We start from the raw sequence: 26,412 nt of genomic DNA, 5'->3' as shown, positions 1-26,412 counted from the left end.
TATATCTGCTGTTATATGCAAACTATTTTGCTAGGCAACTCAAGGGCTCAGGTAATGTGATTACTATATGAATAACTGTCCAAAATAACATTAAATTCATAGGAGTTTTTGTTAAGTAACGTACTTTCTTCACCGGCCGGCCGATACATGCCGCGCATTAAGTGGGCCTGTCTGTCAATTAATCCCCAGGCCACTTTTTCCCCCCAGTCCGACCCTGGGCACAGCAGAACATTAAAGATCTTCCTCTCCTGGGTGATAAACCTCAAACACCTGCATGAAAACCCAAATGCATACCTCTGGACCTCCAGTGTGTTTGTAAAACGAATAACACAAAACTACAGGTCTTGTTGTGATGCGATTTAGAGTGAATGTGTACCTTTATGCACACAACGAGCACACAGGTAATGAGGACAGAACAGGGCATAAGTATAAAATAAATAAACGCATAAACGTTACAAAAAGGGTCGAGGAAATAACTAGGAATTAAATAAGATGGCAAGAGCCACAAAAGATGTATCCTTAAGTGCTTTTAATAGCAGCCAAAACGCTGAAGAAACAAAGTAACAAGGATGTACAGTCCAACATAGAAAGAAAGAAAAACAAACCTTAAGATGTATACAGTCGAAAAAATATAAACTAGTACCTCTCTAAAGCAGTGGCGAGCCGTCAGGGCCCTCTAGACCCTCTGTGAGGGACCTAAGATATTCTAAAAAATAATATTTGAAAACATTAAAAAAAAAATATATACTTTTACATTTTTAAAATATTTTTTTGTTGTTACATTTTTCATTAGTTTTACCAAAATAACTTCATTTAATTGTATTTAAAATAACATTTCCATTGAAATAAATCCTTCGGATCTGCCTGTTCAGTTTATGTTGGAATGTGAAGGGTTAAATGCCGTCTCTGCGAGTTACTGTGAAGACGGGAGAGCTTGTTGGTCCCTCTCTACAGCCCTGTCTCAGGTTGACTATTTTCATTTCCTCGCTCCTCTGTCCTCGGTCTCACCGGAAGTTGATTTGTCTGCGCCATCTTGAGTACCGTCCCATGGCTCTTATTTCTGCCGGAGGACCAAGGATCGAGGAGCGATAATGGAGGAGCGATAATGGAGGAACCACCAGTCCATCCTCCGATGAAATCCTCAGATACTCGCCCCGCCCCCTTACTGTGTATCGCTTACTGATTGGACGATGCAGTGCATGCACTGATCTCATGCTTCTTGTTCTTGACATGAGAGCAGTACCCCAGCGAAGTGAAGAAAATAAATGAAACTCACGAGACTCACTCCTCAGTTTAAACTGTGTTTTGTTTCAATTCATGTATCATTTAGTTACAAATATTTGATATATCTGAACAACAAAGTGGTCAAAAATCATTGTATTCATTTATTGGAAACATTTTCATGATCGCTTTTTTCGTTTTATATTTTTCATTTACTGTCATTTCCATTCAGTCAGTCATTAAGTGCTATTCAAATGTTAATGTGCTACATATCCACACAAACAAACAAAGTGTGCAATCGAATGAATGTTAATCTAACTGGGTTTTGATAGATAATATATATATTTTTCTTCTCTCAATTATTTTATTTCTATTGTGCACTCTAATCAATATTAATCAAAACTATTGTTCGTTTATACATTTTAAGAATGGCGTTTATTTTTCTTATTTGATTTTATTTATTGGGGTCTACAACAGATGATACAAATGTTTGTGTCAGTAAATGTGTGGCAGGGGTGTTTGTGGAAATAACGGGGACAGAGCTGCTGTCAGACGAACAGCTGTGCGGCGTCATCACAAACGGACGTCGCTTCACGTGACGCTCCGGAGGAAAGGACGCCCCATTGCTCTTAAAACTAATTTCCCTGCTTCTCGTGGTTTCCTTGCATCCCTCCATGCTTCCCTGGAGGGAGGAACTAAACACAGGGAAACGACGCAAGTGAGGGAAGCAAGGATTTAATTGAACCGACCTGAGACGGGGCCTACATTCACAGAGGGCCCGCTATAGGCTCTGTGCACAAGATGGCGTCTATCAACTTCCGGCGGCTGGGTGTGCGGCTGAGTACTTCCGGTTTGAGTACAGAGTTTTGATAGCTTGACAGTTTGACAGTTTGTTATGTCACACCGAGATCAAGAATGAGCAGATTTCGGGGTAAAGAAAAGCGAATGGCCTTCCAGCGTGTAAGAAAGTCGGCACTACATTGCTGTGTGCCCCTTTGTACAAATTCGTCCCGTTATCAGAATCAGAATACCTTTATTAGTCCCACAGAGGGGAAATTTGCAGCGTTGAAGCAGGAAAGAGCCACAGACAGCTTAGTGTTGAATATCTTACATGCGTTAAAAAGTACTAAGTTATAATATAATAAACAATATGCTAAAAAAGTACTAAGTTATAATATAATAAATGTTATGCTAAAAAAAAGATAAAAAGTTACATAATTTTCAAAAATACAGATCAAAAACAAATCAAATCTACAAATCAAATCCTGTAGCAGTTCTTAGGATTTAGCAGCCCAGTATATATTACAGTTATTAAAGATGGCATATGTATATATGATTCCTAAATCACAGGTTACCTACTCTAGCCACATCAAAACCCCAGAACATGAACCTGATTGAGGCTTTGAACCGATGAACACTTTTTATTTTTCTCCCTACTCTGAGATCGTGAGGCTTTTCATGCTTTCTCATGGACCTGTAACAGCTAGTCCTGACGCTCACTCTCCCTGAAGGTAGATCTTTGTTTGAAACTGTGGGGAATTGGATATCATTCATGTTATCCAAAACACGTAATAGTACATCATTAAAATGCTTTACACTGTATCAAGACTTGTCAAGTTGTCAAAGTTAGCCAGTAACTACAGCTTTGTTTGTCACTTACCTTCATATTTGTCGATGTAACTGGAATGTTACATCTTGAACCCCTTTTCTCTTTTGCTCCTCAGGGCTGAGCCTGCCGCTTGTACCAGCCGATGTACATCACTGATGTTAACCTTCGGTAGGTCTTGGAGACATCGAGTTTAAAATAGTGCCATCACGTTAACGTTAGCCTTCTCACTTTGCTCTACCGCTATCTGTATGCTATCTGTATGCTATCTGTATGCTATATGTATGCTATATATCTATTTATCTATCGATCTATCTAATCTATCTATCTATCGCTATCTACCCGCTCAACCACTCCACACCGTAGACCGGAAGTTTACAACCACACACCCTGCCGCCGGAAGTTGATAGACGACATCTTGTGAAACTAGCCTATAGTAACTCAATGAGAGAGTAATGTCAAATGACAGTACAATTGACCAATGATATCTTCCCTCTAAATGGGCGGGCTTCATTTTCGCGGACTTTATGACAAGTTCCGCACCGCTGTGAGGTCTATGCAAGTATATATATCTATGTATGCAAGTGGTGCAGTGACGCGTCCTTAAACCCGGAAGTAACCGCGCTCGGATTCCCTCGACAGAAAGCAATGGGATTTCTCCATAGGATTTTGGAAAATAGCTCGAAATAAGGTCTGTGGAAAACGAACCTGTTAGATAAATGCACGTTTTGTTCAGCCGGATAATATCCACATGTCGACCATACTTTTATTATTTTTGAATCATAAATCTAATCGATAGATTTATGATCGATAGATTTATGATTAGCATAAGCTCGTTCATGATGGCTCACTTCAGTGATAGTGATGACATCGTTGCGAAATTATTAACCGAGTCATTTTCAAGATTGAGTTACAATGATAAACTGGAGGGGCAAAGGATCAGCTGAATGACCCCCAAGTGCTTCATCCAAAAGGACAGAAGGATGGACTTTGTGTTTCAGTGATTTGATCATCAAAGGTAGGCCTAAGTCAATTTCAATGTGGGCCGCCGTGCCGACTTAATTCATTTGTAATTGTTACTTGGCTGTGGGTGCCCTGTCATGATAGGTGTTTAAATGGTGTTGTTTTGTGTGGTAGAGGGTCGCTGTCATTGATGTGTTTTGCACCCCGGGCCGTTGTCTTGATATTCCGCTAAAGTATACGCTGTGACGTAATATCTCTTCTTTTTAAGAGGGAAGAGGGGGGGAGGGTCAGAGGGCCTAGGTATAAAAGTCACGGCTCGCCACTGCTCTACAGCCACAGTCAGGCTGCGTCTCAGGTCGAATATTTTCATTTCCTCGCTCCTCGGTCTCACCGGAAGTTGATTTGTCTGCGCCATCTTGAGTACCGTCCCATGGCTCTTATTTCTGCCGGAGGAACGAGAATCGAGGATCTAGGATCGAGGAGCGATAATGGAGGAGCGATAACCGAGGAACCACCAGACCATCCTTCGATTAAATCCACAGATACTCGCTCCGTCCCCTTACTGTGTATCGCTCACTGATTGGACGATGCAGCGCATGCACTGATCTGATGCTTCTTGACATGAGAGCAGTTTCCCAGCGGAGTGAAGAAAATAAATGAACCTCACGGGAGTCACTCCTCAGTTTATACCGTGTTTTGTTTCAATTCATGTTTCATTTAGTTACAAATATGTGATATATCTGTCTCTCAGGCTACAACTAGTGATGTTACGTATTGCGCCGAGGCTTCGGAGCGTGTGTCGAGTAATCCCCGAAGCTTTTTCTGAACCTTATATCGAGGCTTGTATCGTTTTGGGCCAGTGACGTCACCGATGACAAAACGAAGCCTCGCTGCCTGTCGATACCACGTGACTGCTTCAGAAAGCGATTCAGATCGGTTGAACCGTTGAACCACAACGCTCATATGGATGTATAATAATAACGATATTACCCCTCCAGTACCCGGGCCCGGTGCTTACACGATATAATTAAGAGAGCTCAGACCCTCACCTATATAGAGGTCGGAACATGTCATACGTATAAATAAATAAAAGCATAAATAAATGTAGGAATACAAAAATAAATGAATAAATACAGGACTAAATATAGTGCAGTGTTTTCAGGAAGTGTACGTGTGCTGTGGTTCAGCCGGAAAGCAGTTGACTCTTGACCGCAAGGTCCCTGGTTCAACGACTGGTCAATACGTCTTTTTTTTTGTTTATAAAAGCTACAGCTAAATGAGATAATGTAGTTAATAAATGTATTCTTTTATATGGTTTAGCCTTTCTCTGGCTACAACATGGTTACGTTTACGAATATTATTAAGGGAAAGCAATTCTAGAACCCTGAAGGCAGGAGACTGAAAAGAGTCAAGGGAAGCTTATAAAAGTTAACAGCATTTAATTATACAAAAGATGTGGTGGTTTACAAATGAAATGTGCAAGTGGAGGAACTCTCCTCATAATAATAATAATAATAATGCATTTTATTTATATAGCGCTTTTCACGACTCAAAAACGCTTTACAATATGAGGGAGGGTAGACAAACAAGGACAGGCAAACAAGTAAGTGTAGTAAAATAAATAAAAAGGCAGTCAAGAGGAAATTGATTGAGAGGAGGGGGGCTTATGGGTAGGCAGAGTTGAAAAGATGTGTTTTGAGGCGGGACTGAAAGACTGTGAGGGACTCAGAGTCACGGAGATCTTGGGGGAGGGAATTCCAGAGCCTAGGAGCTGCCACTGAGAAGGCTCTGTCCCCAAAGCTGCAGAGTGTGGATGTGGGAATGGATAGGAGTCCGGCTGCGGTGGATCTGAGGGACCGTGGGGGTTGATAAGGAGTGAGAAGGTTTGTGAGATAAGGGGGGGCCAAATGGTTGAGTGCTTTGTAGGTGAGGACCATCATTTTGTAATTGATGCGATGGGAGACAGGAAGCCAGTGGAGCTCTTTGAGGACTGGGCTGATGTGATGCCATGATTTGGTATGTGTGAGGAGACGTGCAGCTGCATTTTGAACCCGTTGGAGTCTGTTGAGGGATGCAGTGCTGATGCCGTAAAGAAGTGAGTTGCAGTAGTCAAGGCGGGAGGAAATGAAGGCATGGATTAGTCGTTCGGCTGCGGGGCGGGTGAGAGAGGGTAGGATTTTTGCAATATTGCGGAGGTGGAAAAATGAGGTTTTGACTGTTTGGCGGATGTGAGGTTCGAGGGAGAGGGTGGGGTCAAAGATTACGCCAAGGTTGCGTGCCTGATTGGAGGGGGAAACAATGGTGCCATCGATGGTGAGTCTTATGTTAGTGACCTTGCTGAGGGTGGATTTGGAGCCGATTAGGAGGAGTTCTGTTTTGTTGCTGTTCAGTTTGAGGAGGTTATGTTGCATCCAAGTTTTAATAGCTGTCAGACAGGAATCGATGTGGGTAAGGGGTGGGTTATGGAGGGATTTGGTGCTGAGGTAGATCTGAGTGTCATCAGCATAGCAGTGGAAGTCCAGGTTGAAGTGGCGGAGTATCTGACCGAGGGGCAGGATGTAAATGATGAAGAGGAGGGGTCCAAGTACTGATCCTTGAGGAACACCTTGGGTGACTGAAGCTGTGGCAGAGGAGTGGTTGGGGAGGGAGATGAAGTGGGATCGTTCAGTGAGGTAGGACTGGAGCCATCTGAGTGCAATACCTTCAATACCAATGTCCCTGAGTCGGGTGAGCAGGATGTTGTGGCTCACGGTATCGAAGGCTGCACTCAGGTCGAGGAGGATGAGAATATTGAGGGAACCAGTGTCAGCAGAGGTGAGGAGGTCATTGAGGACTTTGACGAGTGCAGTTTCTGTACTGTATGTACTCATGTGACCTGTCAGTCCAGGTCAGGGGTTAGAAAAGATCGATTATTGGCTTGCCCTTCCTGTTGACATCTGAGGTCTTCTCCTATTGGCCGGCGTCGTAGGGGGCGGGTCCAATGCAATTCCTGCCTTTTTCTGTTGTTAATTACATCATTCTGGTGTCTGTGGTTATTTAAACATTCCCTGATAAACATTATTCAGCGTCAATAAATGAGTGCTAATGCCAGTGTGTTTAGTGCACAGCATCACGTGTCATTTCACCTTCAATTCACGGTTTGAAAACGTAGCATTTCGCCACATGCTAATGCTAACTGGAAATTAAGAATTTTCAGAATAAAAATGTTAAGTTAATAATTAGTGTGAACTTCCGGTTTTTCAGAATAAAACTGATTTAAATTAAATAGTGTGGTGACCACCTTTAATACACTTGAATATAATTCACACACGGAACTGTGGGGTAGGGCTATTGTTCCCAAACGGATATGTTTGTGTTTACTATATGTATTGTGTGCCCTCCTGACTTCACTCTCTCTTCTTCCCGGGCTGCGACCCAACAAAATCTCTATTTCTGCTCCGCAATAGTGTCCCCTTTTACACCATCATTGCTTCGCCTCTGACTCCCTATCTCTCGGCACTACAATAGTGTATTTAATTCAAATTACGCATATCCACATTGATTTTAATTTCTAACACTATACAGATATTTGATTTGTGCACTGCGACCTGTTTAGCTTAATGATGTTTATTTATTTTCCCTTTGTCCTTTATGAGTATTTTCTGTTAGTTATAATAGTTTTGTTTTGAAAGAGTAGTTTTATTATTGATCCAGTGGTAGGTGTTAAGGCAACGTCCGGATGCCAATCGTTCTTAAAACCAAAAATAATAAATCCTTCCCGCTTTTATTTTGACGTCCTCAAACCGCACCGGAAGTGAAGTTCCCAGCTCTTTCTAACCTGGATCGAGGTGTCGTCTCGTCGCTACGGTTATCTCTCTCTGTGTTCCTGAGAAAGTGTGTGGGAGCTCCAGCTCTACTGATCCATCATCTCTGTGTTTGGATAAACCTCCGAATGGACTCTGTGCTCTTTTTTCTGGAGCGTTTACCTCGGACTATAGGAGCTAGCTTAGCATGCTAGCTGGAAACACGTTAGCAACGCTAGTCAGATTAAGAGTTTGACGGAGAGAGAAACGGTGTGTTTAAAGGAGTCTGCAGGAAAAGGTGATCTAGGAAACATGAGTAAAGTCCAAATGCTGCTGTCGTTGAAGAAGCAGCGACTCACTGCTGAAGAGATATTTGCTCTGTTTGAACAAACAATAGCAGAGCTCGAGGAGGAGCTGTCTCTTTCCAAAGAGGAGAACAAGAGACTCCAGAAACTTCTGGACTTTTTTTTTCAGCCTCAGCTTCGGATACACAGAGCAGGTCTGTTCCCTTTACCCTTAATTAACACTTTACACTCTTCAGTAGCACTTTATTATCACATTAATAACACTTTAGACCATTTAGCAGCACTTGCTGCAGGTAAGTAAAAGTACAAACACCACACTGTGAAAATCCTCCATTACAAGTTAAAGCATTTCATATCTTTAAGTTTATCTTATTTAAGTAAAAGTATGTAAGTATTATTAGACACATGTACTTTATTATAATAATTCAAATGTATCACGTAAAAGCAAACCTACCAAAATAAATATATTTATAAAAATACATGGATTGAATAATATGCCATTTAATGTACTGATTTAAATATTACCCATACATGTAGGCACTAGTTGGTTAAATGTGACATACATTGATACTTTAGTTTTAATGTGCTTCTTTATTCACCTTTTCTTTTTAAATGTGTAAAAGCAAATAAAAACAAATACTTTGGATTAATTGAAATGGCGTGAGAATAATTCATAAAGAAATCAATCAATAAATATGTTTAATAATAAATTAAACACATCTAAAATGTTACTTGATAAAGAATAGGGGAACTAGTACAAAGGTCATTAAGTAAGTAAAACGTTAATATAAATTAATGTAAAATCTCATCAATCAATTATTGCCAACATGTATTTATAATATATTCTGTGTACAATATATATATATATATATATATATATATACACACAGAATATATATTTTGAGAGAGATATACACTAGTATTAGATGTAGTCAAAAGTTTGGACACATCTTCTGATTCGAAGTTTTTTATTTATTTAAATTGGTTCTGCTTTGTAGATTTATACTGAAGACATCAAAACTATAAAATAACACATTAACTAGAATTATCTAGTAAACAAAGAAGTGTTAAAAAATCCAGAATATGATTTATATTTTGCTGCTACTGCAGAATGCTGTGGTAGCCATGCTGGTTAAGGGTGCCTTGAATTCTGAATAAATCACCAACAGTGACACCAGCAAAGCCCCCCCCCCCCCCTGACCATGATCAAATTCGAAAATCGGACAGCCCTGGTGAATATTAATCGATTATTAATATATTTTAAAAAACTTGCATTTTACTTCATTTGCACTTGTCAGTTCGAAGTAGTTCCACGAGGTACTCTTCTTTGAACGTACCGCTTTGTTCATCCTTAGTTGTGTTGTTCTCACAGGAGCTCCAACAAGGCGTGTAGGACAGAGTGAATACACATACTATACAGAGATGCTGTTTGAGAAACCAATGTGAGTTTGGAACATTGAACAATGTAAATCTATTCTCGTAGACCTCAACAATGGAATTATGATCAGTAGAAATGGCCATGTCATGGGACCTTTAAGATTGTCTCCTCCTTGAGCTCTGTGATCATCTATGTGGGCTCTAATCTGAGGTGCTTTAATTTGTGGTTTCTAAGGCTGGTAACTCTGATGTATTGATCCTCTGATCAGAAGTAACTCTTGCTCTTCATTTCCAGGGGGGTCCTCATGAGAGCCAGTCTCATCATAGCATTCGATGGTTTTTGCGATTGCACTTGAGGATACATTCAAAGTTCTTGACATTTTCCGGATCGACTGGCTTTCATTTCTTAAAGTGATGATGGACGGTCGTTTCTCTTTACTGGGTTGAGTCGTTCTTGCCATGATATGGATTACAACAGTAGTCAAATAGGGCTTTCCACTGTGCACTAACTCTAACTCTGTACAACACAACTGATGGTCTCAAACACATTAAGAAGGCAAGTCATTAACTCTTGACAAGGAGCACGTGTTAATTGAAAACCATTCCAGGTGTCTACCTCATGAAGCTGACTGAGAGAAGCCAAGAATCATAGTCTTGATTTTTTTAACACTTTTTTGTTAACTAGATAATTCCATATGTGTTCTTTCATAGTTTTGATGTCTTCAGTATTAATCTACAAAGTAGAAACAAATTAAAATAAACACAAACCATTGAATGAGAAGGTGTCTAAACTTTTGACTGGTACTGTAAATAAAAAACACACATTTTAATATTTAGCAGGTTCCTTCATCTATAATCATTTATACAAGCGCAACTTTGAACATGTACCACAGTAAAATGCAACATACGAAATAATAAAGAAACATCATAAATTAAACACTGACAGGGAACATTTTACTGCACCATCATAATAAGGTGCTGTCAAATGTTCTGATGATGCTTGCATACTTTTACTTAAATAAGCTTTGAATGCAGGATTTTAATTTGTAACAGAGTATTTTAAATCTATACTGTAGGCGTAGTGTATCTGTGAACGATCCCAAATACAATTCCTTGTTTATTGCAGCTAGTGCTCCGCCAGAAGAAAAAAACCTTTTCATTTTCAAAGGGGCTGGGCTACATAAGGTGAATTGAGACAACACAAATACACATTAAGTGGGACAAAGAAAGATAATGTGAAAATATAAAAACAAAGGCATTAATTAGGGCTGAAAAATGTCTCCCATTGTAATGGTGATTAGATTTTAAAATGCTAACACTTAACAGTTTGTTCTGACTGTGTGTTTCCTGTTTCCTGCAGACGTCCAGCAGCTGGTGGTGGTTAAAGAAGAGCTTCTCCCTGACCAGCAGGAGTGGAGCACCAGTCTGGACCAGGAGCACCCAGAGCACCCCCCACACATTAAGCAGGAACAGGAGGAACTCAGGGTCAGTGAGGAGGTGGAGGAGGCTGATATCACCAAGTCCACTTTCACTCCTGACCCTGTGAAGAGTGAAGATGATGAAGAGAAACCTCAGTCCTCTCAGCCTCATCAAAGACAAACTGAACACCTGGAAACAGAAGCTGATGGAGATGACTGTCGAGGACCAGAACCAGCCAGGAACTCAGATCCAGAGAGCAGTTTACAACCAAAGACTGAGGACGACACTGGAGACTCTTCTGAACCTGAACCTGGAGACTCTTCTGAACCTGACACTGAAGACAGTGCTGATTGGAAGGAGACCAGAGAACCTGCGTCAGGCTCAAACTCACTGAAAAATAGACATGAATCCGTCAGTGATTCACGACCTAGTGCTGAAAAGAAACCATTCAGCTGCTCAGTCTGTAAGAAAGCTTTTTCACTGAATGGAAATTTAAAGAAACACATGAGAGTCCACACAGGAGAGAAACCCTTTAGCTGCTCAGTCTGTAAGAAAGCTTTTTCACATAGTGGAAGTTTAAAGGAACACATGAGAGTCCACACAGGAGAGAAAGCACACAGCTGCTCAGTCTGTAACAAAGCTTTTTCACATAGTGGAAGTTTAAAGGAACACATGAGAGTCCACACAGGAGAGAAACCACACAGCTGCTCAGTTTGTACCAAATATTTTGCACGGAGTGGAAGTTTAAAGGCACACATGAGAGTCCACACAGGAGAGAAACCACACAGCTGTACAGTCTGTAAGAAAGCTTTTTCACATAGTGGAAGTTTAAAGGAACACATGAGAGTCCACACAGGAGAGAAAGCCCACAGCTGCTCAGTCTGTAAGCAAGCTTTTTCACATAGTGGAAATTTAAAGGAACACATGAGAGTCCACACAGGAGAGAAAGCCCACAGCTGCTCAGTTTGTACCAAATATTTTGCACGGAATGGAAGTTTAAAGGCACACATGAGAGTCCACACAGGAGAGAAACCACACAGCTGTACAGTCTGTAAGAAAGCTTTTTCACAGAGAGGAAGTTTAAAGTCACACATGAAGGTCCATACAGGAGAGGAAATATAGAACTGTAATGTTTGTGACAAAAGAATTAAATGGCATAATCGTTTCAAAAGACACAAGTGTGTTGGTCGTCAGCTGCTTCTGTAACTGTAAGGGAATACATTTGTCTATTTTGTATCCTGATGACCTAATGCCGTTACATGTAATACGTTACTCCCTAAACCTGATTTCACCCACCTGCAACCGATTCATTAATGATCACAAATGTTCATTTCTTTGACCCCTTGACTCAACAACTTTCTTGTTTAATAATCGTTACATCTCCTCAGGACCAAGTTCCCGTGTCCTGCCTTTCACCTGCTGATCACCCACTGCTCATTTAAGGTGGACTGACCGATACAAGGGACCAGCTAGTCTTAGTGTCTTGATGCAAACGTTTTGTAAAGTGATGCTAGACCAAAGACGTGCTGTTGGGCTGTGTGCTCTCTGCAGGACAGTGTCTGTACTCAGAGATAGTTGATGAAATGAGAGCTTCACTCTGTTTTTGTTGTCTAAACGACGCCAACAGAGCGATACGTCTTCTTTCCAGCAGATGGCATAAATGTTACATCATCCAGTTCAACTGTCATCCACACATTAATGATTCAAAACAGCAATGTGTAAGATATGGCTAGTAATTGACTATTTCAACAGAATGTGATGTGGTTACAGTCTTGAGGCCATGTCCAATATTTTTATGTTTTGTTTGATTAAATCTACTGAAATGAGCATTCAATGACTCAATTATTCTGAATTACTGTCATTACATCATGGGTTTGCATTGCAATATTAGAACGCATAAAACCCAACTTTATTTCTTCCAAGTTGCGGGTGTTCATTGTTTAGAAGTCTGCTGTGTTTCATCCAAGCTTCCACTTCGTGCTCCGATAATGCTGAAAGTATCTGTTGTATGCTTTACCTGCTCCAGTAACACAAGTGTAATTCACTGGACAGAGACAAGAGATAGTGGATGGATCCAGAGGAGAACCAGAAGAGAGTCCGTATCGAAGCTTCAGGTTCTGAAAATTATCAGGGATAGAGCTAGAAAAAAAATCCAAAACCCTGAATAGAGCTAGAAGATAGCCAGTACAAAGCCAAGAAAGACCCAGTAGGAAGACAGGAAGGAGCCAAAAGAGTTTGTATTTTTTTATATTCAAGCTCTTCTCTTAAGGTATTAGAACTTCCTATCTCAATATGTATCCTTTTATTCAAATTAAACCTTACATTTGTGCTGCCAATTATTGAGACTGTTTCACAGCTTCATGTTAAATATTTAGACTGTTTTCTTTACATATAGATTACATAGGATGAACAGCACGATCCACTCTGCTGGATTCTGCCCAAAAGGCTCAAAATGCATGCAAACATCTCGCTGTATCCATACTCCTGCAGTTGTATTGTTCTGGATTCAGAGTGAGGAGTATTAGATGTTCTTCACTCTTATTGTTATGTATTTCATATAAAGTAAAATACCCATCAAGTCAGAAAGACAAGAGACTCACTGAAGGAAAAAGGTTCTTCATTTGTACATAAACATGCTCAAATATTTAACGTTGTGACCAGATGGTGTCGCCCTAATCCGTGTATCTACGGTCCATTTGTTTTTCTTTATTACACAAGTTAGCGGAAGAGCGTCTGAGAGGCCTTTTTGTTTTTTACCTTACTAAATGGTCATTGGAGCGAGGGGCGGGGCGAAACTCGCGGAAGTCATTTCAAAACAAAAGCCCTGGTTTGCTTGGAACGGTGATAATATTATAAACAAGGGGAAACAAGGTGAATTTAGCGATTGATTGATTGATTGATTGAAAAGTTTATTAACAGCTTGTATATTGGTTACAGTACAGTACAGCTCAAAACATACAATTGTTAAGGGGATGCAGACCAGAGAAAGACTTTCGTCTTGTTTACATCAGGGTCCCCCATTTCCAATTCATCATATAATCACAATGAAAACAGCCAAGACACATATTGAGCGCAGAAAATGAATGTTATTAAGGGCTGTAAATATAATAGGCCTATGTCTAAAATGGACAACATTGTAAGAAGATTTAAACTATATAGCGATTCTGCACTGCGGTCACTCAGCGGTCACTCGAGTTTGTTTTTTCAAATCAGCTGCTCTTCATTTTTTTCCTGCTATATTCAATGAGTGATACAAATATTTGTTACCACAATTTCTTAATAAAACTGACTCTGTTGGACTCAGTACTAGTTTGACTGCTACCAGAAATGAAATGAAGTACTTTTACTCTGTGTACTTTGTGAGTAATCCTCTGTCAGTCTCCTCCATAGTACATAATGCATGTTTTCTGCTGTCTTTGATGAGTGATACAAATAGTGCAGTCAGCAGTCAGTATATAAGCAGCAGTCAGTAGTATATAAGCAGCAGTCAGTAGTATATTAGCAGCAGTCAGTAGTACATTAGTAGAGCAGTCAGTAGTATATTAGCAGCAGTCAGTAGTAGCAGTCAGAAGAATATAAGCAGCAGTCAGTAGTATATAAGCAGCAGTCAGTAGTATATTAGTAGCAGTCAGTAGTATATTAGTAGCAGTCAGTAGTATATAAGCAGCAGTCAGTAGTATATTAGTAGCAGTCAGTAGTATATAAGCAGCAGTCAGTAGTATATTAGCAGCAGTCAGTAGTATATAAGTAGCAGTCAGTAATATATTAGTAGCAGTCAGTAGTATATAAGCAGCAGTCAGTAGTATATTAGTAGCAGTCAGTAGTATATTAGCAGCAGTCAGTAGTATATAAGCAGCAGTCAGTAGTATATTAGCAGCAGTCAGTAGTATATAAGTAGCAGTCAGTAATATATTAGTAGCAGTCAGTAGTATATAAGCAGCAGTCAGTAGTATATTAGTAGCAGTCAGTAGTATATTAGCAGCAGTCAGTAGTATATAAGCAGCAGTCAGTAGTATATTAGTAGCATTCAGTAGTATATTAGCAGCAGTCAGTAGTATATAAGCAGCAGTCAGTAGTATATTAGCAGCAGTCATATAAGTAGCAGTCAGTAGTATATTAGCAGCAGTCAGTAGTATATTAGTTGCAGTCAGTAGTATATTATAGACCCTCCAGAAAAACGCGCTTCTGCGATCGCAGAATTTAACGCATAATCAGCAAAATGTCGCAGATTTTTAAAAGGCCGCATATTTATCAAAAGGCCGCATAATCCCCGCATTTTTCCACACAAAATTGAGAAAACATTTTTTTAACTCGTCTTGACGTCATCAGCTCACGCATCACAGAATGTAAACAACACCTTAGAGTGAACGTGTGGAGCTAACACGATAGAGAAAACACCAAGATGAAAAAATCGAATCCATCTCATTTACCGACGTGTGTGTGTGTGTGTGTGTGTGTGTATGTGTGTGTGTGTGTGTGTGTGTGTGTGTGTGTGTGTGTGTGTGTGTGTGTGTGTGTGTGTGTGTGTGTGTGTGTGTGTGTGTGTGTGTGTGTGTGTGTGTGTGTGTGTGTGTGTGTGTGTGTGGCTAAAAAAAATATTCCGTTGTTCCCGTTTGAACTAACGTAGCAACGGCAGGAACTGCTTCGATAGTGTTTTTGAGGAGCTTTTTGATTACAGATTTGAAAACATCGCTGCTTGCTTTAAAAGTAGCACAATTCATTATGTCAAACCTTGGAGAGTATCTAGATATCCCTGCCCTAATGCCAAAGGAACTGGCAACTGAATATGTGTCACCGTTTGATGTCTATGTCTGGACCGCTGCGTAAAAAGGAGGGTTTCTGCACCGTTACTTCTCCGCTGTTTTCTTGTCGCTCTTGTCTTGTCAGTTAGAAAAGCAAACTGCATGCAGTTTGCTTTTCGGCCAAACTGTATGCAGTTAAATCGAACAGACTTCTTTGTGCAGATGTGAGCGTCCTTAACAACGGTCAATAAATCCTTGACAGCGGTCTGTCTGTTCTGGATTAACAACGTGTCACGTGTTCTGAATTGACCAATCAGAATCGAGTATTCAACTAAACCATGTAATAACGGGTGTTAACTGGCATTTGGCTCATCATGCATACTAATCATCTAAAGAGGAAGGAAAGCTAATATTAATAGCCTGATATCCGTCTGCTGCTCATTGCTTCAGAGGAAAGTTATCTTTGAACGCATCGTTCCTCCTTCACTGTGAGTAGAAACAGTTTATTGATGTAATGATTCTGTATACCTCCTGTGAACATTATTTAATCTGACATGTGTTATAGTCTCACAGAGAGGAGAGGAGGAGCAGCTATGAGTCTAACTGCAGCAGCGAGTGGATTAGTCGTCTTCCTGCTCTCTGGGTCAGGTACTGTACATCTACACTTACATTCATCACATGAACAGAGGGGATTCTGGGAAATGTGGGACTTGTAAAACCAGGTCGCATGTTGGAATACGTGGGATGGATTTGTGTAAAAGACAAACCTAGCAGAAACATTTTAAATGTATTTGTGTAGAGTTGTAGAAACTCAAAGACGTTACTAGTTTGTTTGATGGATTTTCTGAAGACCTTGTCGTGCGTTGCCTCTGTCCTTTGCTCGAGTCATCTGCATAGAATATCAGTTTGCTTATCACCTTTACAAGCGTTAAAATGAGAATATAGTGTCTGCATAACTGTTCCATCCTCTCTCTCTGAAAACACTTTGCTTTGTTTTTTTCTTAAGACGACTTAAAGAATCTCCAGCTCTGTTTTTATTAAGTTGAAGTGATTTAGAGAGATATTCTTATTCTAAGTCTTAACATATTGACTGAACTCTTATGGATCATACGTCTGCACCAAACCCTTCTAGTTCCTTCTCTCCTCTCTGACCTCAGTGTTATATTCCCACGCCCTGAGTTAAAAGCAGTCTTCTTCTTTTTCTTATCTGCATCAGACAGAAGCTGCTCACACCTCTGTGTTCTGCTTTCATAGTTAGAGTTCAGACTTCCCTCAGCAGTAACCTGACCACAGAGCGGACAGAGAGGGAACTGGAACGAGAACCACGCACCGTTCTAATTAATGTGATCGCTAATCATTCACTGTTCTCTGGGTTGTTTCTACACGGACCACTATTGCGGTAAGCATGTTGTAACTTCTGGTTGTTGTTGTTGTCATCTCCGGGTATCCCGTGTGCCTGTTCTGTTGCTGATAGCTTATTATCTTAACTTAATCGATCGTTTTAAAACTCTTGATCACGGCAACTGCCTGACGTTTTAATCACACGTTACTACAGCTTAAGCACTCACAACTCTCCTTCTCTTAGCGACTGTAACTCCACAGTTGCCTACACTCTTTTCGGGTTTGCTAACGGTAGCTACTTTAGCTTGATAGCTAGCCATGGCTCTTTCCCCACCCTCGGGTGCTATTTCCTGCTCTAACTGTCTCATGTTTGGTTACTTACCTACCTCCTTTACTGGTACCGATACATGTGTTAAATGTAGTATAGTTGTTAGGTTGGAAGCGGGAATCATAGCCATAGAAGCCCGGCTCCGCATCTTAGAAAATAACTCATTTACAGTAAAGCCCATGTTAGCCGGTGCGGACCGGCAAAAAGGTAGCTCCTCTTAGCCGTCCCCCGGCAACTCCCGAGCAGCAGGGAGATTGGGTGACTGTTCAGAAGGGGCATAACGGGCATAACGCGAAACCCGCAGGTCCCCACCAACCCGTTCATGTATCTAACAGATATTCCCCACTCAGTGAGACACCCACTGAGAAGCCAACTCTTGTTATTGGTAGCTCTATTATGAGACACGTGAATTTAGAGACTGAAGCGTCCACAGTCACATGCATTCCGGGGGTCAGAGCGGGCGACGTTGAGGCGCATCTTAGACTGCTGGCTAAAAATAAACGTAAATACAGTAGGATTGTTATTCACGTCGGTGGTAATGATGTTCGTTTACGCCAATCAGAATGCACCAAACTTAATGTGGCGTCGGTGTGTAGTTATGCTAAAACAATGTCGGACACCATACTCTTCTCTGGTCCCCTCCCCAATCTGATCAATGATGACATGTATAGCCGCATGTCATCATTTCAGCGCTGGTTGTCTTGGTGGTGCCCAGCAAACAATGTGGGCTTCGTAAATAATTGGACAGCCTTCTGGGGAAAACCTGGTCTGATTAAGAGAGATGCCATTCATCCTACTTTGGAAGGTGCAAATCTCATTTCGGCAAACATATCAGTGCTCTGTGGACTTAATCCATGACAAACTGGAGTTGAGACCAGGAGGCAGAGTCGCAGTCTTACACGCTTCTCTGCGCTCTCTCCTAGGCAGTCATCCATAGGAATCCCGAACCCAATAAAATACCCAATATTAACGGTGTGTGTGTCTGCCCAAGGACAATTTAAGGTAAAACATAATAGAGGTGTCATACATAATAACCTAATAAAAGTAAATGTAACAACTACTACAGTGCAACAAAAAAGGAAGATTAAATGTGGTCTCTTAAACATAAGATCTCTAGCATCTAAAGCAATATTGGTAAATGATTTAATATCAGATTATAATATTGATATATGCTGTCTCACTGAAACTTGGTTGAGACATGAAGAATATGTCAGCATAAATGAGGCCACTCCACCCAGCCATATCAATACTCATATTGCCCGAGGCATGGGCCGAGGAGGTGGAGTTGCAGCAATCTTTGACTCAAGTTTACTTATCAATACTAAACAAAAATTAAATTATACCTCCTTTGAAAGCCTCGTTTTCAATCTTACGCATCAGACCTGGAAAATTTTGCAGCCAATCTTATTTGTTACAGTGTACCGTGCACCAGGTCCTTATTCAGAATTCTTATCAGAATATTCTGAGTTTTTATCAACTTTGGTTCTTAAAACAGATAAAGTAATTATCGTAGGTGACTTTAATATTCATGTTGACGATGATAAAAATAGCCTTACTGTTGCATTTAACTCTATATTAGATTCTGTTGGTTTCTGTCAGAGTGTAAATAAACCAACCCACTGCTATAATCACACTCTCGACCTTGTTCTGACTTATGGTATTGAAATTGAGCAACTATTAGTTGAACCGCATAATCCTGCTTTATCCGACCATTTCTTTGTAACTTTTGAAGTACTGTTACTAGACTACAAAGCATTAGCCAAAAGCTCCTGCAGCAGAAACCTATCTGTTAGTGCTATAGCCACATTTAAGGAAGAGATTCCACCATTACTTAACTCGATAGCATGTCTGCATGTAGGGGAGGAAACTTATACAAAATGTACACCACCCCAAATTGATCATGTTGTTGATAGTGCTACAGATGCGCTGCGAATAAAATTAGACTCTGTTGCTCCTTTGAAAAAGAAGAAAATAAAACAACATAGATTAGCTCCATGGCATAATGCCGAAACCCGCAAAATAAAGCAAAAGTCGAGACAACTTGAAAGGATATGGCGTTCCACTAAACTTGAAGAATCTCGTTTAATTTGGCATATTACTCTCAATGAATATAAGAAAGCACTGCGTAAAGCGAGAGCAGCCTACTACTCTTCATTAATAGATGAGAATAAGAATAATGCAAGATTTCTTTTCAGCACTGTAGCCAGGCTGACAGAGAGCCACAGCTCGACTGAGCCTTCTATTCCCATAGCACTCATGATTTTGTCTGCTTTTTTAATGATAAAATTGTTACTCTTAGAAACAAAATCAATGACCTCTTGCCTTTGACCAGTATAGTGTTATCAACAGCTCCCTGAAACGTAAGTTCTAATATTACACTAGATAGTAAACTAGAATGCTTTTCAGCCATAAACCTTGAACAATTAAATTCAATGATTCTCTCTTCTAAACCATCAAGGTGTATCTTAGACCCGATTCCAACTAAGCTGTTAAAAGAAGTTTTTCCATTAATTAGCACTTCTTTATTAAATATTATGAATATGTCTTTATTATCAGGCTATGTTCCACAATCATTCAAAGTAGCAGTGATAAAACCGCTTCTTAAAAAGCACAACCTCGATCCAGAGGTTTTAGCCAACTATAGACCTATTTCTAATCTTCCGTTCCTCTCAAAGATTCTTGAGAAAGCAGTCGCAAAACAGCTGTGTGATTACTTAAGAAACTATGATTTATTTGAAGATGTTCAGTCTGGCTTTAGAACACAACATAGCACAGAGACAGCTCTGGTTAAAGTCACAAATGACATTCTAATAGCCTCTGACAAGGGACTTGTCTCTATTCTTGTCTTGCTCGATCTTAGTGCTGCATTTGATACTATCGACCATGATATCCTATTGCAAAGACTAGAGCACTTAGTTGGCATACAGGGAACTGCTTTAGGCTGGTTTAGGTCCTATCTATCTGAACGCTCTCAGTTTGTACGTGTCAACGATGAATCTTCCATGCAAACCAAAGTTAGCCATGGAGTGCCACAGGGCTCAGTGCTTGGACCTATTTTGTTCACACTATATATGCTTCCGTTAGGCAATATTATAAGGAATCATTCTGTAAACTTTCATTGTTATGCGGATGATACTCAACTATATTTATTAATCAAGCCTGATGAAATTAATCATCTAAATAAAATTCAAGACTGCCTCAAGGACTTAAAAACGTGGATGACCTTACATTTTTTTATGTTAAACACGACCAAAACTGAAGTTATTGTACTTGGCCCGAAGAATCTACGAAACAAATTATCTAAAGATATATTAACTATGGATGGCATTAATTTGACCTCCAGTGAGACTGTAAGGAATCTTGGTGTTATATTTGATCAGGATTTATCCTTTAACACCCACATCAAATCAATTTCAAGGACCGCCTACTTCCATCTCCGTAACATTGCAAAGATCAGGCATATCTTGCCTCAAAACGATGCAGAGAAACTAGTCCATGCATTTGTTACTTCAAGGCTGGATTATTGTAACTCTCGTGTACAGCTCGTGTACTAACCAGAGTTAGGAAAAGGGACCACATTACTCCTGTTCTGGCTGCCTTACAATGGCTCCCTATAGAACACAGGATATAATTTAAAATTCTTCTTCTCGCCTACAAAGCCCTTAATGGGCAGGCGCCATCTTACCTTAAAGAACTCATTATACCCTACTGTCCTACTAGGGCATTGCGTTCCAAGAATGCAGGGTTGTTGGTTGTTCCTAGAGTCTCTAAAAGTACAATGGGAGCCAGAGCCTTTTCTTATCAATCTCCACTTTTGTGGAATCAGTTTCCAGTTTGTGTTCGGGCGGCAGACACCCTATCCATTTTTAAGAGTGCGCTTAAGACCTTCCTTTTTGATAAAGCTTATAGTTAGGGCTGATTAGATTCAGCCCCTAGTTTTGCTGATATAGGCTTAGTTTGTCGGGGGACATCTTACTTCTTCCTTCTCTCTGTCTGTACCTGTGTACTCTCATGTTCCGATTAACCCAGCTTCCCCAAATGTCTTTCTTTTTGGTGTCTATATACGCCGGGATCCGGAGTCATGGATGATCCTGCGGTCCTGTGTCATGGATCGCGATTCCTGGATCTTGAGTCGTGGCTGTGGTCCTGGATCATAAGTCCTGGATGGATATCCTCGTGGATTCATCTTCCTATTATACACACATGCATTTCCAAACATTTGGACTACCTATGTTGCAAATGTATTATCTTTTCAATTTACACACGGCATCTATTGCACGTCTGTCCGTCCTGGGAGAGGGATCCCTCCTCTGTTGCTCTCCCTGAGGTTTCTCCATGTTCCCCTTTAAACTGTGGGTTTTCTCTGGAAGTTGTCCTTGTACGATGTGAGGGTCTAAGGACAGAGGGTCTAAGGACAGAGGGTGTCGTATTGTCATACTGATATTCTGTACAAACTGTGAAGTCCAGTGAGACAAATGTAACATTTGTGATATTGGGCTATATAAATAAACATTGATTGATTGATTGATTGATTGTTCATGTATATGAAGGCATTTTCCAATCTTGAGTCAAACTGACCATACCCTTTCTGAGTAGACTTCAGTTCTACTTGGTTTGATTAAGAAACAACAAAGTCAAAGAGTTTGGTTTCAAAGTGCCTAAGAAGGAATTCTCTTGTGTGTTTCTGCTCTATCAGTAAAGCTTCTAACAGGTTTCTTTTTACATTCTTTGTTGAAAGTACTGTTCAGGAAATGTCTCAACAATTTATAGATTAACTTTGATTCTACTTTCTGATGTGCTCTGTGTTTCAGTGGTTCAGGGTGGGCATGGCTGGAGAGTGAATTACTCTTCTACTGAGATCTGTGCAGTGAAAGGATCAACAGTGGAGATAAGATGCAGCTTCACGTACCCATCTAGATGGAAAGGTGGTGTTAACACATTAGAGAAAACATTCTGGTTCACTGAGAAGAAATATCATGAACCTGTAGATCTGAAAACAGTCTCAGAGTATGCAGGTCGTGTAAAGTATCGCTGTGAAAACAACTTCTGCACTCTGAGAATCAGAAACCTGACAGAGAGCGACTCAGCTGTGTACCATTTCAGGATCAAAACAAACCAAGATAAATACTTTGGTCATCCTGGACCCACTCTGTCTGTCATAGGTAACATTCACACTGCGTTTATAACAATAACTTCTTGCAAATAGTGTGAATGTTTTGATATATATTTATGTATGAACATAATGACAGTGTTGTTAATTCCACCTTTATTCAGATCTCCAGGTGCAAGTGAGCAGATCAGGATCGTCTACTCTCCTTCAGTGTCTCAGCAGTTGTCCACCTGGTCATACTTGCTACATCTGGTCTAAGAACAGACAGGAAGTGAAGGAAGACACATCTCCTGACGCAGACTTCAGATATGGTTCAGCAGACAGTTATTCCTTTGCTTTGAATGGACATGAGGACTTCCCCTCTCCTTCAGTGTGTGAGTTTACTCAAAGTCTTCCACTGACATAATAACATTAACATACAGTATAACATATATCATCATTGCAATCATTTATCTATTTACCCACCAGAGGTCGCCAGCAGACCAGTTCAGTGTCCAAAGACACTGAACCAGGGCTCTAGGTTTTCTGTCTGATTTTAAAATAGGTCACATATAATCTAACTACGAGGGATGCTACTAGAAAGAAGAATAAAGGAGAATTATGAAGGAAACTTCTTCCATCACATAAAGTTAACACATTCAGTGACAAAGATAACTTTGTCACTGTGGACTGACGGCTTCGGGCCTTGTAACTCAGCACTTTAGTGAACAGTTTGCACTTTATTAGCGTGATTGCACAGTACAGTTTGGCATTACATATTTGCACATAATTTATACTAATTATTGAGGTAGTATTTATTAACTGATTCAACCGTATTGATTGGAACGTCGTCTGGCAGGTGCTGGTCGGGTCCTCGGCTCCGCCTGAAAAGAGAGGGGAGTTAGCGAGAGCGGTTGAGAGTAATCAGGGTGCAAATAATATGTTGAGGGTGTATAAATCATGACGTTAAGTTGCATTAATTGTACAAGTTACCACTCTGTAAAGTTGACATATCACTCCCCCGTGTCTGTTGCTGCTGATTGTGTTCACCTGGTGCCCTGTGTTGTCTCCTCCCCCCTCACCTTTGTCTTGTTGGTTGATTAGTCTGTGGGTATTTAGGCTCTGTGTTTCCTGTTTGTAATGTGGTGTGAGATCCTTGTGGCTGCAGGATGTGTTCAGGGAGAACAGCAGGATTGAGGCTGTGAACTATGTGCACATGATTTTAATAAATGCCCACACCTGGTTGTATTTGGGAGGTTCTTCCTCTGCCTCCTTGCTTGGTCGGGCTGCTCAACGGTCAGTCTCACACGTTCCCTCAAAGTGTTTAGCTTTCTGATAAAGGATGGAATCAAGTGAACCACCCACTCTGTGTTTTATTAAACTATTGTTCATTAAAACATCTTCCTCTGTGGAATTAGATGTGAAATGTGTTCATGTTATCTGCTCCAGATGCTCCAAGCTTTAACATGTTTTGCGTTGTGTTTGTGAAAAACGTTTCCTGCTTCGTGCCTCATTTGCAAGTTGCCGTTATATCTACCCTTCCATGTTAATAACTTTAAACACTTCTCCTCCAGACTCTCCAAAGCCTCCCTCTGTGTCTGTGAGTCCCTCTGCTGAGATAGAGGAGGGTAGTTCAGTGACTCTGACCTGTAGCAGTGATGCTAACCCAGCAGCTAACTACACCTGGTACAAGGAGGATGAAGACTCTCCAAAAGCTTCAGGACAGATCTTCAACATCACTGACTTCAGAGCTGAACACAGTGGGAGTTATTCCTGTGGAGCCCAGAACCAGTTAGGACGTAGTAACTCCAACTTTCATCAGATTGTTGGAACAGGTATGTTTTATGCATTTATATACTACCAGTTTGTTTCAGTCCCATCATCTGCATGGTACTCCGATTGTTCAATGTTATTCTCTGATCAGGGTCAGGGATAGGGTTCATAATGTTTTCTTTAGATTAAAAAATAAAAGTACAGCCTTTATATTTTTGTAAAGTATTTACCATTTATTGGGACATTAGATGACACTCCTACTGGTTGGTGATGATATTGTCCTTTTCATTAGACCTAAGAAGCCAGCCGGTTTCTTAGGATCTAACTTCGTTCACGAACAACATCAACAGTAAAAGGAGTAAAACCAAAAGGGTTTTCCACAACACTTTTTTCAGAGTCACAAACTGGGGTGTTCACAGAAGCAGAGTTAGTGACAGAATCAAACAAAGAGCCACAGGACACAAAATGCTCATTAAAGCAATTTAGCATAGTGGCCCTATCTGATATAGTGCCAGATGCTGTGGTAATGCACGGAGGTAGCTCATTACGGATCTCAACGGTGGATATCGATTTTATGGCTTTCCAACATTTTCCAGGATTATTTAGGTTTTTTGTTGTAATTTACAGATAATACTTAGACTCAGCACTTTTCACATGTGAAGTGAAGCTATTCCTTAGCTGCCTAAAACGCAGCCATTCTACCTCTGAGCCTGATTTCCTAGCCTTTGCCCAGGCCTTGTTTCTCTCATGCAGGAGACTGGACAGTTCAGCAGAAAACCAAGGATTGTCTCGTCCCTTCACTCTAAATGAACGCAGGGGTGCATGTCTATCTATAATTTCCATAAAACCAAGATAAAAATAAGACCATGCAGTTTCTACATCAGCACACAGATCAATTTTACCCCAATGAAACCCAAACAGATCATGTACAAAACCCTGCTCCACAAAATGTTTTATGTCTCTCTTACTGATAATACGAGGTTTAACCTTTTGGACCTTAGTGTCCCTAATTGTGGCTACAGCACAGTGTTCACTCACATCATTTGCAAATACTCCCACACATTAGTTAAAATGAGATCAATTAGGGAGGATTTATTAGGGGACTTAATATTAGAGCGAGTAGGACTGTCTATAGTCTGAGTAAGAACTCTTCTGTCTCCCCTCATCTATTTCAGATGATATGTACTTTCTGGGCGCCTCTTCATTCAGACCAGACAGAAAAACGCTTGGGACTAAATTCCCATCCACTGAGAGACCAAGCACTCTCCTGGCTGGCTCTCCATTTAATGTCGGAGATGTTTAAAGCCATGTTTGGTCCATAATATGAACACGGACCTCCTCACCAACATGTCTATCTTTACCGTCTTCAAAAAAGTGCACTGGAAACGGAGTTCAGAGTTTGATGCTTAGAGGTCTGGATGTCCTGCCACTCCTTTTAATCTACTAAATATGGGCAGTACCCCTGTAACCATAGCCGTGGGAACATGTTTCAAATGGGGGGTGCTGTGGGGATGACACCAGGGCTGGTTTTGACCAATTTGCTGCCCTAAGCAAGATTTTAGCTGGCAATGAAAAACCTCTACAAAAGACCAATACACTACAAAAAGAGAAACATATTGACATGGTGGACAGCTTATATAAAAGGCTTCAAATGTATTTAGTATTATAACAAGTTTTAATTGAGGGTGTGGACTTCACATCCTCTAGGGGGGTCCGGGGGTTTCCCCCGGGAAGATTTTTTTAACATTTTAAAGTAAAATGCTTCAATCTGGTGCACTTTGAGCGCCCAATTACTAGAGACTGATCTAGGGGGTACAACTCTAAACACCCATATGAAAAAGATCGGTTTGCATTTTATTCATCAAATATGTGAACATTTCCAATAACCTACCATAGCCAATAACAAATAAATGTAACTTATTTTATTTGTGTTGTTCATTCATATCTTATTTTACCAGTTAACATTTATTTATGCATATTTTTAAATCTCTCCAGTTTTAAACAATATTTTTGGTTTACTGTCCTATAGTATACATTGGAATGATTTCAAACCTGTTTTTATTTGTCCTAATAATTATAAAGGAGTGCCTTGGAAATATGTGTTTACATAATTTGTGATCAAAACGTTTGAGACTCATTGAGATAACTTAGACTAAAGTGAACTATCTAAACACTGAAGAGTCCTTTACCTCACTGAGCCTCTCAGTCTGACAGGACAGAGCTCTCCCTCCATATTATTGTAGAAACGGCTTCTTATATCCGTTAGCGCAGCAGAAGCTAACAACAATCCCCGCGCTATCCCCGCGGTATCCCCTCTCTCTATCTCTCTCACTTTGGCTGTGAGCTTCGGGCGCCTGATAAGCCAACATCCCCCACTTTCATCACTACAGCGCCCATCGTACAGGGTAAAGGGAAAATGTAACCGAGGTGAAAAGGGTGCAAATCTTTACTTAATTATGAATGTTG

The 26,412-nt window shown here is 40.4% G+C and overlaps 1 protein-coding gene across 1 annotated transcript in view; it reads left to right on the top strand.

Moving 5' to 3' along the window:
- Positions 1-26,412, top strand: part of LOC307045178 (uncharacterized protein) — a 117,178-nt gene that overhangs the window by 33,600 nt on the left and 57,166 nt on the right. The window contains exons 3-5 of the mRNA XM_079690709.1: positions 21,896-22,246; positions 22,359-22,568; positions 23,748-24,008. Of these exons, the coding sequence (XP_079546835.1) occupies positions 21,896-22,246; positions 22,359-22,568; positions 23,748-24,008 (822 nt within the window). The remainder of the gene's footprint in view (positions 1-21,895; positions 22,247-22,358; positions 22,569-23,747; positions 24,009-26,412) is intronic.

Source organism: Notothenia rossii (genome assembly GCF_949606895.1).
Source record: "Notothenia rossii genome assembly, chromosome: 1".
Classification (NCBI taxonomy): domain Eukaryota; kingdom Metazoa; phylum Chordata; class Actinopteri; order Perciformes; family Nototheniidae; genus Notothenia; species Notothenia rossii.
Note: the sequence above shows the minus strand (reverse complement) of the source record. Positions and strands in the feature narration are given on the sequence as shown.